Source organism: Felis catus, chromosome B3, assembly GCF_018350175.1.
Source record: "Felis catus isolate Fca126 chromosome B3, F.catus_Fca126_mat1.0, whole genome shotgun sequence".
Lineage (NCBI taxonomy): Eukaryota > Metazoa > Chordata > Mammalia > Carnivora > Felidae > Felis > Felis catus.
This window is the reverse complement of record NC_058373.1, coordinates 61,836,564-61,854,122: the sequence shown is the minus strand read 5'-3', so window position 1 is coordinate 61,854,122 and position 17,559 is coordinate 61,836,564. Positions and strand designations below refer to the sequence as shown.

Sequence of the window (17,559 nt, the reverse complement as noted above, 5' to 3'; positions counted from 1 at the left end):
TAAAATAAAAATTCTTCACGTGTCTTTATGGGTTTTTTTAAAGATTTTATTTTTGGGACGCCTGGCTGGCTCAGTTGGTAGAGCATGTGACTCTTGATCTTGGAGTCGGAAGTTCAAGCCCCACGTTAGGTGTAGAGACTACTTTAGAAAATTAATTAAATTGAAGATTTTATTTTAAGTAATCTCTACACCCAACGTGGAGCTCGAACTCACAATCCCAAGATCAAGAGTCGCACACTTCACTAAGCCAGCCAGCCGCCTCTGAAATTCTTCATAGATCTAAGGTGAGAGAACAGAGCTGGGAAAGAAGACCTCAAACAGAGCCTTGATGAGCACAGCAATGATGATTATAAAAGTGAACCTATAAAGTGACAGAAGCTCTTTCCTTTTTTTCAAATTTTTTTAATTTTTAGAGACAGAGAATGAGCGGTGGGTGGGTTGGGACAGAGGGAAAGAAATCTCAATCGGGCTCCACTAAGTGCAGAGCCCAACCTGGAGCTGAATCCCACAAGCCTGGGATCACGACCTGAGTTGAAATCAAGAGTTGGACGCTCAACTGACTGAGCCACCCAGGTGCCCATCTTTCCTTTTGAAAAGAGAAAGTACTAGAAGAGTAAAAGACATTCCAAACAAGTTATAGGACAGTGACACTGAGGTGACATTAAGAAGACAATTAAAATTAATTTGCCAGTAAATCCACAATTATTTCAAAATAAAAAGTTTAAAGTATCTTTTACCTGAAGCCAACACAGCTTCCCATGACGACACACATTAGCACCTTCTGTTGCCACACTCAGGACACTCTGCTTCTTGATGTGAAGCATCTGGTGAGAAAAAGGAAGAAAATCTCTAGGGAATAAATGTTCCAAGTATGACATCATGAATGGCACAAGTAAAATGGCTAGCAATTAACAAAGTGGGATAATGTTTTCTAAACTTACAAAATTTGACTTACCCAAAACACAAGTCTGCTTCTCTCTCTCTCTCTCTCACACACAACACTGAACATTTCTAATCCTTTTTTTTATTTTTTGCAAAATTGTTACACAACTGGAAAATAAATCATATTCTAGATGCTAAGAGTTGAAAACTCAGATACCTTTTGTTATCACTGATACTATAGCAAAAGATTTCTATCTTTTTTAAAATGTTTATTTATTTATTTTGAGAGAGAAAGAGAGAGTGTGTGAGTGAACAGGGGGAGGCGCAGAGAGAGACAGAGGGAGAGAGAGAATCCTGAGCAGGCTCTGGGCTGACAGCACAGAGCCCGATGTGGGACTCAATCTCCCGAACCATGAGATTGTGACCTGAGCTGAAATTAAGAGTTGGATACTTAACGGCTCAGCCACCCAGGAACCCCCAAAAGAGTTCTGTCCTTATGACCAGATTCCTCATGCAAAGAACACTGCCCTGACACAGGCAATTTACTGTACCAGAAGGGAACTCACATAGTGGCTGAGTCTCACAGTATATACTGTTCAGAATGAGAGAAACAAGAACTCAATAGGTCCCTTAAAGTCTTAGATTCATTAAGTGACTCAAAACTGATGTCACGGTATTCCAAGAACACATGCTGGTCCTTCAATTATCTATAATCTTATCCTATTTCAAAACATTATACACTTCTAAAATCCTTAATCCATAATCTATGAAAACATCTATATGATACAAGATTCTCCCCATTTTACAGGCAGGCAAATTACTCAAGAATAGAAGGACACGGTAACTTTCACTAGCATGATATCTTCCTCTAGAGAGCATAGAGTGTTCTGCATTGAGTATCTTTCATCAATGATTAAAAAAAGGGACTGAATTTTAGTCCCATCCTCAGGCAATAGCAAGAAGGCTGCAGAACTTTGAAAACAAAACCTGAATTTCCCTATTGACAAGAATTTCCAACAACCTCTTCAAATTTCCAGGTTCTTACCTCATTTTTTGTTATTGTCATTTGACCCTTCAAAGAATATGTTGATATATAAAGAATTCTTATAACTCAATTTAAAAATGGGCAAAAGAGGGGCACTTGGTTGGCTCAACTGGTAAAGCATGTAATTCTTTGATCTCAGGATCATGAGTTTAAGCCCCAAGTTGGGCGTGAAGCCTATGTAAAAAAAAATGGGCAAGGGAATAGACATTTCTCCAAAGAAGACATATAAATATGCAGTAAGCACATGAAAAACGTTCAACATTATTATACATCATGGAAATGTAAGTCAAAACCACAATGAGATACCACTTCACACCACTAAGATGGTTACAATCAAAATGACAGATAACAAGTTTTGGTAAGAATGTGGAGAAATTGGAACCCCCATATCCTGCTGGTGGCAATGTGAAATGGTATAGCACCTTTGGAAAACAATGGTCGACTCTCAAAAAGTTAAACACAGAGTTACTAGATGATCCAGCAATTGCACTCGTAAGTATCTATCCCAGAGAAATGAAAATATATGTGCAAACAAAAACTTGTACATGAATGTTCATAGCAGCATTATTCATAATAGCCAAAAAGTAGGAAGAACTCAAACGGTGAAAGGATAAATAAAATATGGTATATCCACATAAAGGAGTATTATTTGGCAATGGAAATAAGTGAAACACTGATACACGCTATAAAATACATCAACCATGAAAATATGCTAAGCAAAAGAAGCCAGTCATGAATGACTACATATTGTATGACTCCATTTATACAAAATGTCCTAAACAGGCAAATCCATAGAGGCAGAAAAGTTGCCAAGGGCTGGGGACTGGGGAGGAATGGCGGTGACACCTACCAAGTGTAGGGTTTCTTTTGGGGGTATCGAAAATGTCTACGGGTGCCTGGCCTGGCTCAGTTGGTAGAGTGACTCTTGATCTCAGGTTGTGAGTTTGAGCCCCACATTGGGTGTAGAGATTACTTTAAAAACAAAAACAAAAAAACTTCAAAAAAAGGCAAATGTTTTCAAATTCTTTGTGACATATTTACAACTCTGTAGATATGTTAAAATCCAGTGAACTATACATTTTAAATTGGTGAATTTTAGGGCATGTGAACTACATCTCATTGAAGTGGTTAAAGAAAAAAGAATCCATGGAAAGCTAATGCTCTCCCATTAAACAAAAATGCACCCATGCACAAGTATAAGCTTGCATCTAAACAGAAAGCTTAATGACTCCCCTGAAGTCCATCTGTGAACTGTACGCTAGGCTGAATAGTTACTGTCATGTCTGAATATATGATTATAGATGCCTAAAAAGAGAATCTAGAATGAATTTTTTTAAATAGGAGTAAAAAAAAATATCTGACTCACCTCTAAAACTGCCAATGGCTTTTTATCCTACTCAAGTCAAACTCAGAATCCTTATAATGGTCCAAAATGCCCTGCCCGATCTTCCACCTGACCCCTTCCATTTCCTATCCTTCTTCACTGTGGTCTTGCATCCCTGCTGTTTGTTCCTCCACACAAGTTAAGTGTGCTTCATCCTCAGAGTCTTTGCACTTGATAATTATGCTTTTTTCAAGTTCTTTACCTAAATATCCAATAGCTAGTTCCCTTCTTTGGGGTCTCTGTTCCAATGTCCGCTCTTCACAGAGGTTTTCTCTGTCCACCCTATATAAAATAGGAACTCCTTGCACTCTACTCCTCAAACCACACTTTATTTTTCTTCATAGCACTTTTCACCGGGTAATATGCAATTGTTTATTTTCTTGCATTAAAACATAAACTCCCTGATGGGTGGAACTTTGTCTTTATTATTATCTTTTTTTAAATTTTTTTTAATGTTTATTTATTTTTGAGACAGAGAGACAGAGCATGAACAGGGGAAGGTCAGAGAGAGAGGGAGACAATGGAAATAAGTGAAATAAGTGAAATAAGTGGAACCGAATCTGAAACAGGATCCAGGCTCTGAGCAGTCAGCACAGAGCCCGACACAGGGCTCAAACTCACAGACCGCGAGATCGTGACCTGAGCCGAAGTCGGACGCTTAACCAACTGAGCCACCCAGGCGCCCCTGTCTTTATTATTATTTACCCCAGACCTCAGAACGAGGCCTGGCATATAGCAGGCACTCATATATTTTGTTGAATTGTTATTTTTTTTAATTTTTTAAAATGTTCTTATTTATTTTTGAGACAGAGAGAGACAGAACATGAGCGGGGGAGGGTCAGAGAGAGAGGGAGACACAGAATCTGAAGCAGGCTCCAGGCTCTGAGCTGTCAGCACAGGGCCCGACACAGGGCTTGAACTCACAGACTGTGAGATCATGACCTGAGCTGAAGTCGGACGCCCAACCCACTGAGCCACCCAGGCGCCCCTATTTTGTTGAATTATTAGGGAAAATATCAATGATCCTTTAATAAGAGACAAATTTATCAGACATAAACATGATACCTACATGCAGACAATAGTAGGAAGGTCAATACTTACTGCAGCACCAAACTTCTGCTGGAACTGATCAATGACTGTGTATGTCACCTCCTCTTCTTCTGCAGGAGAATGATGGTAATAGGTATGTTTGTCTTCTCTAGCAATAGAATTGCCCTCCCACTAATTTTAGCCATACTCATAAATTCCTCCTCTATTGCAACTCAAAGGTCTAATGTTATTTCATTATCACCTGCATCAGCCCATTACACAGTGAACACTCTAGCATCCTGTTTCTCAAATGAGAATAAACAAAAGCCCCACCAATGATAATCTGATGAATTAGATTATTTAATCATCTCCTGTGAAAATCCAGTAATGTTTCCCTCCTCATAGATTTATGTCTTCAATATTTTAAGACATGCCCTTTTTGAAAATCATTATTTTTAATCTTTATTTATTTTTGAGAGAGAGACAGAGTGGGAGTGGGGGAGGAACAAAGAGAAAGGGAGACACAGAATCCGAAGCAGGCTCCAGGCTCCGAGCTGTCAGCACAAAGCCCAATACAGGGCTCAAACTCACGAACTGTGAGATCCTGACCTGAGCTGAAGTCATACACTCACCTAGACATGTCCTTTTTAAAAGGATGTTCATAATAATAATAATTAAAAAAATAACAGTTTAGGGGTGCCTGGGTGGTTCAGTCGGTTAAGCGACCAACTTTTGATTTTGGCTCAGGTCATGATCTCACAGTTTGTGGGTTCAAGCCCTTTGTTGGGCTCTGTGCTGAGAACGTGGAGCCTGTTTGGGATTCTCTCTCTCTCTGTCCCTCCCCTGCTTGTGCAGGCTCTCTCTCTCTCAAAATAAATGAATAAACTTAAAAAAAAATAATGCTTTAAAACAAGTCAGTCCTGGAGATGGGCCATAGCCCATACTTTTGGATTTCTCTGGGTCCTTACTTACGTTTTTAAATCATGCAATTTAAATACTTAGAGGTATAACATAACATACAGTTTCTCTTCATCTCCAACCTCTAAAACTTTGGAGTGGCATAGGACAGTCCACACACCTGTTTTTCTCTATCCATACTCACTCTTCTGGTGATCTCGTCTAGTCTCAAGGCTTTTAATATCATCTATGGGCTAACTCTTGCATTTGTATCTCCACGTCAGACCTTTCTCCTCATCTCTAGGCTTACATTCAGACTTCAGTGGACCAAAACTCTTAATCATCTCCCCAAACCTGTTCCACCCAGCATGGTTCTCATCTCAGTTAAATCACTCTCCATACGTCAGGCTACTCAGACCAAAATCCCTGAACTCACCCTTGATTCCCTTCTTTCTCTCACATCCCCATCTAACATGCCAGTACACTGTATTGGCTATGCCTCAACATACACCCAGAATTCCACCACTGTTTAAGATACTGCTACCACTAGGGTCCAAGCTACCGTATCAACTCGTCTTAAAATTATTTCAATAGCCTAACAGGTATTCATGCTTTTACTTTTGTCCTTCTCTCAGTATCTATATAGCATCCAGAATAACTTTGTTAAAACAGAAGTCTGATCATGTTACTCTTCTGCTCGATACTATCCAGTGGGAAGTAGAAATTTTTTTAAATGTCATTTATAATAATATAAAATGTGAAATACTTACATTTCACATTGGTGAAATGTTGGTTGGTTGGAATGCAAATTGGTGCAACCGCTCTGGAAAGCAGTGTGGAGGTTCCTCAGAAAATTAAAAATAGACCTACCCTATGACCCAGCAATAGCACTGCTAGGAATTTACCCAAGGGATACAGGAGTACTGATGCATAGGGGCACCTGTACCCCAATGTTTATAGCAGCACTCTCAACAATAGCCAAATTATGGAAAGAGCCTAAATGTCCATCAACTGATGAATGGATAAAGAAACTGTGGTTTATATACACAATGGAATACTACGTGGCAATGAGAAAGAATGAAATATGGCCTTTTGTAGCAACGTGGATGGAACTGGAGAGTGTTAGGCTAAGTGAAATAAGCCATACAGAGAAAGACAGATACCATATGGTTTCACTCTTATGTGGATCCTGAGAAACTTAACAGAAACCCATGGGGGAGGGGAAGGGGAAAAAAAAAAAAAAAAGAGGTTAGAGTGGGAGAGAGCCAAAGCATAGGAGACTGCTATAAACTGAGAACAAACTGAGGGTTGATGGGGGGTGGGAGGGAGGGGAGGGTGGGTGATGGGTATTGAGGAGGGCACCTTTTGGGATGAGCACTGGGTGTTGTATGGAAACCAATTTGACAATAAATTTCATATATTGAAAAAAAATGTCATTTATAATAATATAAAATGTGAAATACTTAGGGATAAATACAGCAAAAGATGTGTAGAACTTATAACTGAGAACTACAAAACACTGCTGAGAAATTAAAGATCTCAGGGATGGATACACTGGGTTAAGAGACTGGAACACTCAATTTTGTTAAGATGCCAATATTCCCCAAACTGATCTACTAATTTCATTGCAATCCCAGTAAAAATTTCAAAGGTTTTTTGGCAACCTGATTCATGGGGAAGGGGAGCCTGGATGGCTCAGTTGGTTAGGCAACAGACTTCGGCTCAGGTCATGATCTCATAGTTTGTGAGTTAAAGCCCCACATCCGGCTCTGTGCTGACAGCTCAGGGCCTGGAGCCTACTTCAGATTCTGTGTCTTCCCCTCTCTTTACCCCTCCCCTGCTCACACTCTGTGTCTGTCTCTCAATAATAAATAAACATTAAAAAAAATTAAAATTCATGGGGAAATGCAAAGAACATAGTATATCCAAAACAACTCTGAAGAGGAACAAAGTTGGAGAACTAACACTAGCTGATTTTAAGATCTATCATCAATCAATAGTAAACAAAACAGTTTTTAAAAAAGCAGTAAACAAAATAGTCTTGTATTGGTATATATACAGAAAAATAGATCAATCTAACAGAATATAGCGTCCAGAAATAAACCTACATATATATGTATAGAAAACTAATTTTTGACAAAGGTGCAAAGGTAATTTTAGAAAATAACAGTCTTTTCAAAAAAGGGTACTGGAACAATTGGCTATTCTCATCCAACAACAAAACAAAACAAAACAAAACAAAACAACAAATGCTGATCCATACTTCACATCGTGTACAAAAATTAAGTAAAAATGGATCCTAGACCTGAATGTAGGCTGAAATCATGAAGCTTCTAGAAGAAAACATAGGAGAAAACCTCTGTGACTGAGGAAAAAACTTCTTGATATCAAAAGTACGATCCATAAAAGAAAAAAATGTATAAATTGTACTTTATCAAAATTAAAAATGTCTGCTCTTTGAGACATACTTTAAGAGAATAAAAAGACAAATTACAGACTTGCAGAAATATTTGTAAGCACATATTTGAGGAAAGATTTATATCCAGAATATAGAAAGAACTCCCAACACTGAATAATAGTAAAACAATCCAATAAGAAAATGTGCAATAGATATGAACAGACATTTCACCAAAAATATTCAGGTGGAAAATAAGGACACGAAAAGATCCTTAACATTCTTAGTCATTAGAGAAATGATAAAACCAAAAATCTTCCAAAGGCTTTTCTTCTCATTTCAGAGTAGAAGCCTGAGTCTCTTTAATGATCTACAATGACCTCCATGATAGGCCTACCCGACTTCATCTATCTTTCTCCTTGCTCCAGCTACACTGATCTTGCTATTCCTTCAAGATCCTGGCACGTTCCTATCTCAGGGCCTTAGTAGTTCTTCTTTTTTCTGCCTAAAAAACATTTCCCTCAGATACACACTGCTTAATCCTTCATCTCCTCAGGCCTTTGCTCAAATGTCACCATTTCAGTGAGGCCTGTCCTAAACACCCTAAAATTGTAAAACCACTCTCTTCACTTTTTTCTATTTTTTTCCCTTTTTTCTATTTTTTTTTCTCCTTAGCATTTGGCACCAGCATACTATATTTTATACTGATTTATCTTATTTAGTGTCTGCTTCCTATAATGGAGCTCAACGAGGGCAGAGATACTACACTTCAGTATCCTCAATGCCTGGTATATAGTACACCCCAAAATATTAAATAAATAAATGAATCACAGTATTTTATCTTAATTCAGAGCCTAGAAGCAAGGGCCCTGCTGAGCATTCCATACAGAACCTTGACTCACAGTTACGTCAACTGTGAAGAGTTCTAGACCACAATAGAGCTAGCCTAGACAATTCAGAGCCCCAGTACTTACCTGATGGGCTATACTTGAGGTGATTCAGCAGAGAGGTGGTTGGTGACTCAGGGACAGGAGAAGAAGGCTCACATATGTTTAGATCTTCACCTTTCATTTTATCCATCCTTGTTCTTTCTGTATTTAGACTATGCTTACAAAAAACAACACTCAGGTGAACTTGTTCTTTGTTTGCTGATGCCTTACACAGATTTAGCCACACATTGATTTAAAGGTGCCATCAAAAGATAGAAGAAACATCTATTTCTTCTCATTTCTATTACCTCAGGCCATTTGAGGAATTATTTAGATCATGAATTAGAGATAAGGCTTTCTACCTTAATGTGTACATTTGGGTAAGATAACAATTAAGAAAATTACTCCATCATACCTAACAGAAGATGCCTTTTCTCTCTCTGCACCTTGTTCCACTTCATCCAGCAGTTCCACTGTAAAATAACCAAATGGATTCCAACAGAGGGTCCAATCTGAAAGCAATTAACCACTCCCCTTCCACCCACAGTCTAATGAGGTATCACAAACAGTAATTGGAAATGAAACGTTAGTCCATAGAGGTCTTCATCAGGCAGCAATAAATAGAGCAGAAAAGCCTACCCAAAGTACTGAAGATACCTAATATCTCCCTGCCAACCTAGCTTCTTGGTCATTTAGAAGGAATAGAACGTGCTCTACATTTTCTCTTTACCCTTTTGTTCCAGGGCACCTGTGTACTTCTGCAGATTGGTTCCAGAGATTTTCTTTCCTATTCATTCCCACCACTGATACATCTTTCCTCACACTGTGCACTCTTTGGATGTTTTCTCTCAAATCATTCACAGATCTCACAGACTGCTGCTTTAATAAATAGTTCAGTGACAGTAAAAGCAGTAAAAGCTAGACTAGAAATCACCAAAAAAATATGAGAGAAACCTTTCACAGATTCTGAAACAACTTATTTTTAATCTAACAGTGCAGGCAATATTGTTATTATTGGTTCTAAGGTGTACATTTTAAACAGCTCTGAAATTGGATATTATTTATAATAAGTGCACATGACAGTTTAATTGGCAGCTTTTACTTTCTTAGGATGTGAAAAGTAATAGTGCACGGGGGCACCTCGGTGGCTCAGTCGGTTGAGCGTCCGACTTGAGCTCAGGTCATGATCTCGCAGTTGAGGAGTTCAAGCCCTGCGTCGGGCTCTGTGCTGACAGCTCAGAGCCTGGAGCCTGCTTCGTATTCTGTGTCTCCCTCTCTCTGCCCCTCCCCCACTCATGCTCAGTCTCTGTCTCAAAAATAAAGATAAACATTAAAAAAATTTTTTTTAATAGTGCACTTTATAATTAATGGCATTTTAGAGTCAATTAAGTATACATAGGTACTAGTCAGAGAAAATCCACTAAGGGGCCATACTATGTTCCAAATGTCTCCTTCCCCTGCACTATCTAGATGTGTTGAGTCTTGGGCAGAGAAAGTGAAAGTCATTGAAAATATTGAGTAGTCAATTATTATTCTTCATTTTATTTTATTTTATTTTAATTTTTTTAATTTTTTTTTTAACGTTTATTTATTTTTGAGACAGAGAGAGACAGAGTATGAACGGGGGAGGGTCAGAGAGAGGGACCGCGAGATCATGACCTGAGCCGAAGTCAGCCGCTTAACCGACTGAGCCACCCAGGTGCCCCTCATTTTATTTTTTTTAATTTATTTTTTTAATTTAATGTTTACTTATTTTTGAGAGAGAGAGAGAGACAGAGCATGAGCAGCAGACAAGCAGACAGCGAGGGAGACACAGAATCTGAAGCAGGCTCCAGGCTCTGAGCTGTCAGCACAGAGCCCGATGTGGGGTTCGAACTCAAGAGCTGTGAGATCATGACCTGAGCCAAAGTTGGATGCTCAACCAACTGAGTCACCTAGGGGCCCATTTAAATTTATTTTTGTTTGTTTGAGGTTTTATTTAAATTCTAGTTAGTTATCACTTTAATAATTCTTATTCAAAGTGCTTTTCAGGGAGAGTGGAAAAAGTCTCAATCCGTGGCTGACTGAAACACAGGGAAAAGGAGAAGACTGCCCTTTGAACTTAAAAATTATGAAAAAACACCAAGTCTTGAGAAAGGATTTAGGAAGAGATGAAATCCACATGTACAGTTCACAAAGCTGGTCAGTGGTTAGCCCTCTCTTGAGTTAGGGAGATAGTAGTAGTGATTCCTTTGCCTCTCTTTGCAAACCCATCAACAGCCTAGCTTTGTTGCAGTCCAGAGCTTTGATCCAGGGCAAAGGCTAATAGAACACAATTAGGAATCCCACTACATAGGGGCACCTGGGTGGCTTAGTTGGTTAAGCATTTGACTCTTGGTTTTGGGCTCAGGTAGTAATCTCACAGACTGAGCCCTGTGTCGGGGTCTGTACCGTAAGTGCGGAGCCTGCTTGGGATTCTTTCTCTCCCCCCTCTCTCAAAATAAAAAAAATGAGCTTTAAAAAAGAAATGTAGGGGCGCCTGGGTGGCTCGGTCGGTTGGGTGTCCAACTTCACCTCAGGTCATGATCTCGCGGTTTGTGAGTTCGAGCCCCGCATTGAGCTCTGTGTTGACAGCTCAGAGCTTGGAACCTGCTTCGGATTCTGTGTCTCCCTCTCTCTCTGCCCCTCCCCTGCTCATGCTCTGTCTCTCTCTTCTGTCAAAAATAAATAAACATTAAAAAAAAAAAGGAATCTAGTTTCAAAAAAAAAAAAAAAAAAAGAATCCCACTATGGGGCACCTGACTGGCTCAGTTGTTAACATGTGACTCTTGATCTCAGGAAGTGAGTCTGAACCCCATGTTGGGTGTAGAGATTACTTAAAATCTTTTATTTTTTTTAAAGAAAGAATCCCACTACTACTACCACCATCACAGCCATTACAAAAAGGTGTTCAAGGGACAGAGAGTGTTTATAGTAGCATACTCAGTGAGAAAGGACAGTTGGCTGGCTGCCTTGAAGTAGGGCTAGATTGGCAGTCATTAATTTGGTGAGACTTTCATCTCTCTGAATTCTACTCTCACAAAACAAAGTAATCTTTCAAACAGCAGTAATCTGTCATCTACAGGAGTCCTTCCCTTTCCTCATATCTGCTCCACTGGTAAGAAATGAACAGCTCCACGAGGTCCCTGATCTCCCGTTCTCCCCACATCGATCTTCACTCTTCCTTGGAAGGCTTTCTGCTTTAGACTTCTTGAAAGGAGGAACAGTTCTTGCTCCCCTTTTCTCTTATCCTATTTGGCTTTTTGGAAGCACACTGACCAAAAGAGCTTCCATATCTACTCTTTTTTTGGCAAACAAGTGGACCTACTCTTGCTAAATGGCTTTTGCTGGCAGAAATGAAGAAGAGAGCTGCAAAATAAACAAACAAAACCCCCAAAAAACAGAAAAACAAAACAAAAACAAAATAAAAAAAAAAAGAGCTTCTTCTTGCAATTCCAAAATCCAAAAATCTCTGAAAACCAAAAACTGTATCTCTTTTTGGCAGCAAAACCTGAATTGACATACTATTTATATTCCTATTTTATTCCACTTAGGAGGATTATCTGCAGTTTCCCGGTTTTATTACAGAGTTGTTCCCAGACCCACTTCCAATGTTAATGTAATATTAAACAGTATCTAGTTGGTGTTAGGGTTTCTAAAAATGCAGAATTGTGAATTCTGAAACATTTGGTCCTCAGGTTTCAGATAAGGGACTGCAAATGTACTGTGAATCTGTACTGTTAAATTTAATTGCTGAGCAAGATTCTTTTCTGTTCAGATTCCTAACTGCCTACTGGCTGAGTCTCTAGTAACAAGCAGTAGTGGTCCTCACAATGTAAAATTAAGATGATTAAAATTCTCTAGAACTGTTCATAGTACCCTCCGAGAAAGTAAGATGAAGGTCAATTCTCAAATACCAACTTTAAGGGTTCATAAACGCAGGGGCACCTGGGTGGCTCAGTCATTTAAGCATCCGACTTCGGCTCAGGCCATGATCTCATGGTTTGTGAATTTGAGCCCCGCATCAGGCTCTGTGCTGACAGCTCAGAGCCTGGAGCCTGCTTCAGATTCTGTGCCTCCCTCTCTCTCTCTCTGCCCCTCCCCCATTCACACTCTGTCTCTCTCTCTCTCTCTCTCTCAAAAATAAACATTAAAAAAATTTTTAAAAATTCATAAATGTAATATTAAAGGCAATACAACATCTCATATGTTTTCAAATGTTGGAATGAGGTGGAGCCGTGAGTTTACTGCTACTGCAAATCCCAATCCCTGCAGTCAGGGAACACGCATCTCTCACCGTTCACAATCTCGTGCCCAAAAAACATCTTCACTCCTGGAACACTTCGACCAGTCTCCACATTCTTCACTGTTACAGAAAACGATTCATTTAGTTATTAAAAAAGATAATATTTTCCTAAAATTTTAAGAAAATAATGCCCCCCAAAAGTGCCATATCTGAGTTTTATAAAAATCCTCAAATTATTTTCCCCCAAGAAATGAAGAGTCAATAATAAATTACAAAGCTATAGCCTTGTAACAAGTGGTATAAAGAACAGATTGGGGTGCCTGGGTGGCTCAGTCGCTTAAGCAACACACTCTTGGCTTTCGCTCAGGTCATGATCTCATGGTTTGTGAGTTTGAGCCCTGCATTGGCCTCCACACCTGGCAGCACAAGGCCTGCTTGGGATTTTCTCTCTTCTCTCTCTGTCCTTCCTCTACTCACACTCTCTGAAAATAAATAAATAAACTTAAAAAAAAAAAAAAAAGAACAGAGGGAACAATGGTCCAAGAGGAACTTAAAGGGCATTGGTAGCAGAGTGAGTTTAAACTTCTCCCAAGAATTATTCTAAGGCTCTTGAGGCTAAGGACTATCTATTTATTATATTACTATTGTTGTTTTTTTTTTCCACCTAATTCTGGATAAAATTTTAAGGCAGTTGAGTACTTCTAGAGTCCACACCCTGTTTCCTGTCATGCTACATGGTCACAAGTACTGGTAAGGACAATAATCCAACTCCTGGCTCAAATACAGAGCTCTTATGTGAGCTCTTAGGTGAGTTAGGGAGAAGTTTAGATGTCATGTCTAAAATGATGTCGCTTTTCTAATTTTTTTTTAATGTTTATGTTTGAGAAAGAGAGGGAGAGACAGAGCATAAGATGGGGAGGGGCAGAGAGAGAGGGAGACACAGAATCTGAAGCTGGCTACAGGCTCTGAGTTGTCAATGTGGGGCTCAAACCCATGTGAGATCATGACCTGAACCAAAGTTGGATGCTTAACTGACTGAACCACCCAGGCATCCCTGGTGTTACTTTTCTAGACGGAAGTGCTCCCAGCAGTTGTATATTTCCATGCTGCTCAGCAATCCAAAATAATTGAGTTTCACCCTCACTATTCCACTGAATATATTCTTACCGAGGTCAAAAATCACCAACTGCCTATTTTTCAAATCTAAAAAAAAAATGTTTATAGTCTTATCACCCTTGTCTCCCATGTATCCTTTGACAATACTGTTCTCTCCTTTCTTCTTTGCCTTATAGGACATACTTCAAGTTTAGTTCTTTTTCTACTAATTTCCTAGAGCTATCATACTGAGCATACTGAACTAGGCACCATGCTAATTATTTGCCCACATTTGACTCTCCAGTAACAAAGCGAGAGAGACATTTCATTCTCTCTGTTATAGAAGAATGTGAGACTCAGAAAAGTTAAATAACTTGTTTAAGGTCACACTACTAAGAAAAGACAGGGTCAGGATTCAAACCTTGGCCTCAGTTATTTTAATACACAACTCCTAACCATGTTACGCTGTCTCCCTCATTTGCTCCTCCCAATCTCTTTACCCGCCTCTACCACCTCGGACATTCTACCACCATTTTTTTTAAGTAATCTCTATACCTAATGTGGGGCTCAAACTCATGACCCCGAGATCAAGAGTCATTTGGCTCTTCCAAATGAGCTAGCCAGGCACCCCCAATATTCACTATTTCTACAACATGGATTATTTCTCTCAGTTCCACTCACATTTCCTAGGAGACTGACTGTAACATTCCCAAACTGAAATCATTACCTCCTCCCAGTATAACCAACAAACTTTCTCTTCCCATTTCTATCAATTAATAATAGTACTATACATGTAATCTTCTGAGTCAGTCATAAATGTAGGAGTCATTTTCCATTGCTCTCTAATTATCCAATTGATTACCAGGTTACTTATCCCATCTCTTATGTATTCCTAGAATCTGTCTCTCTCTTTTCCTTTCCTTGCTGAACCTTAGCTATGACCACTATCATTTTCTCTTTATTGGATCCCTTGGTTGTCAAACTAGTTCCCTGTCTATGCTCTCTGCCTATAGTTTCTCCCTACTTCAATCCTTCCTGCCGTCATAGTGAAAATACTCCTGCTTTGTTCAAATAGTATACAAAATTAGTAAACAAGTGTCAAGAAATACGTTCAACTTCTTTAGAAATATTTTATAAACAGGCCAAAATGAAATAGCACTTTTTACCTATAAAACTAGCAAGAATTTAGGAAAGATACACATCAGCAATTTTTTAAAAATATCCAATGTTACTGAGTATCACTTGCACATAGCTAGTAGTGAAGTAGAAAGGCACAACCCTTTAGAAAAACTATTTGGAAATATGCATCAAAAATATTTAAAATATCTATAACTTTTACCTAGTAATTTCACTTGTAGGAACTATTCCTAAGAAAATAATTATAAATTATAACAAGTATTGGAGCACCAAGTATTGGCTTAGTCAGTTAAGTGTCCTACTCTTGATCTTAGGGTTGTGAGTTCAAGCCCCACATTGGGCACCGTGTTGGGCATGAAGTCTACTTAAAAAAAATGTGTGTGTGTATATATATATATATATATATATATATATATGTATACACATATATACAATAACAATATTAAATTGTACTTCATAATGTGTTACAATGTATATATAGTCTACAAATAAAAATTTTATTTTATAATTATAAATACACTAAATATTTTTATTTTATTTTTTTACAAAATGTTTATTTATTTTTGAGAGAGAAATAGAGTGACAGAGAGAGAGTGTGTGTGTATACACAGGGCACAGAGACAGGGAGACAGAGAATATGAAGCAGGCTCCACACTGCCAGTGCAGAGTCTGGCACAGGGCTTGAAATCACAAACCATGAGATCATGACCTGAGCCAAAATCAGACGCTTAACCAATTAAGGTACTCAGGTGTTCCTATAGTAAATATTTTTAAAACTATACTGTAAAATGTTTAGCTATTAAAATCCTCAACAAGATATTAGCCAACCGGATCCAACAATACATTAAAAAAATTATTCACCAAGACCAAGTGAGATTTATACCTGGGATGCAGGGCTGGTTCAATATCTGCAAAACAATCAATGTGATTCATCATATCAATAAAAGAAAGGACAAGAACCATATGATCCTCTCAACAGATGCAGAGAAAGCATTTGAGAAAATACAGCATTGTTTCTTGATAAAAACCCTCAAGAAAGTAGGGATAGAAGGATCATACCTTGAGATCATAAAAGGCATATATGAAAGACCCAACGCTAATATCATCCTCCATGGGGAAAAACTGGGAGCTTTCCCTCTAAGGTCAGGAACAAGACAGGGATGTCCACTCTAGCCATGGTTATTCAACACAGTATTAGAAGTCTTAGCCTCAGCCATCTGATAACACAAAGAAATAAAAGGCATCCAAATCATCCAGGAGGAGGTCAAACTTCCACTCTTTGCAGATGACATGATACGCTACATGGAAAACCCAAAGGATTCCACACAAAAACTGCTAGAACTGATTCATGAGTTCAGCAAAGTTGCAGGATATAAAATCAATGCACAGAAATCACTTGCATTCCTATACGCCAACAATGAAGCAACAGAAAGAGAAATCAAGGAATTAATCTCATTTACAACTGCACCAAAAACCATAAAATACCTAGAAATAAATCTAACCAAAGAGGTGAAAAATCTATACACTGAAAACTACAGAAAGCCTATAAAAGAAATTGAGGAAGACACAAGAAAATGGAAAAATATTCCATGCTCCTGGATAGGAAGAACAAATACTGTTAAAATGTCAATACTATCCAAAGCAATCTACATATTCAATGCAATATTTATCAAAATAATACCAGCATTCTTCACAGAGCTAGAACAAATGATCCTAAAATTTGTATGGAACCAGAAAAGACCCCAAATAGCCAAAGCAATCTTGAAAAAGAAAACCAAAGCAGGAGGAATCACAATCCCGAACTTCAAGCTGTATTACAAAACCGTAATCATCAAAACAGTATGGTACTGGCACAAAAACAGACACATCAATGGAACAGAATAGGAAACCCAGAAATGGACCCACAAACATATGGCCAACTCATCTTTGACCAAGCAGCAAAGAATATCCAATGGAATACAGTATCTTCAGCAAGTGGTGCTGGGAAAACTAGATAGCAAAATGCAGAAAAATGAACCTTGACCACTTTATACACCATACACAAAAATAAACTCAAAATGGATGAAAGACCTAAATGTAAGATGAAAGACCTTAATGTAAGATACATCAAAATCCTTGAGGAGAAAGCAGGCAAAAACCTCTTTGATCCTGGCCACAGCAACTTCTTACTCAACACATCTCCAGAGGAAAGGGAAACAAAAGCAAAAATGAATAACTGGGACCCCATCAAAATAAAAAGCTTCTGTACAGCAAAGGAAACAATCAGCAAAACTAGAAGGCAACCGAATGAATGGGAAAAGATATTTGCAAATGACATATCACATAAAGGGTTAGTATCCAAAATCAATAAAGAACCTATCAAACTCAACACCCAAAAAACAAATGGGAAAAGATATTTGCAAATGACATATCACATAAAGGGTTAGTATCCAAAATCAATAAAGAACCTATCAAACTCAACACCCAAAAAACAAATCATCCAGTGAAGAAATGGGCAAAAGA

General features: G+C 38.5%; 1 protein-coding gene across 4 annotated transcripts in view; it reads right to left on the bottom strand.

Moving 5' to 3' along the window:
* The window catches only part of EXD1 (exonuclease 3'-5' domain containing 1), a 43,007-nt gene that overhangs the window by 19,967 nt on the left and 5,481 nt on the right, over nt 1-17,559 (bottom strand). For all 4 annotated transcript variants that reach the window (XM_045059518.1, XM_045059519.1, XM_023255479.2 and 1 more), the window contains exons 3-7: nt 12,877-12,945; nt 8,977-9,034; nt 8,607-8,734; nt 4,413-4,471; nt 738-824 (exon numbers count right to left, since the gene is read on the bottom strand). In XM_045059518.1, coding sequence (XP_044915453.1) covers nt 738-824; nt 4,413-4,471; nt 8,607-8,734; nt 8,977-9,034; nt 12,877-12,945 — 401 coding nt within the window. The remainder of the gene's footprint in view (nt 1-737; nt 825-4,412; nt 4,472-8,606; nt 8,735-8,976; nt 9,035-12,876; nt 12,946-17,559) is intronic.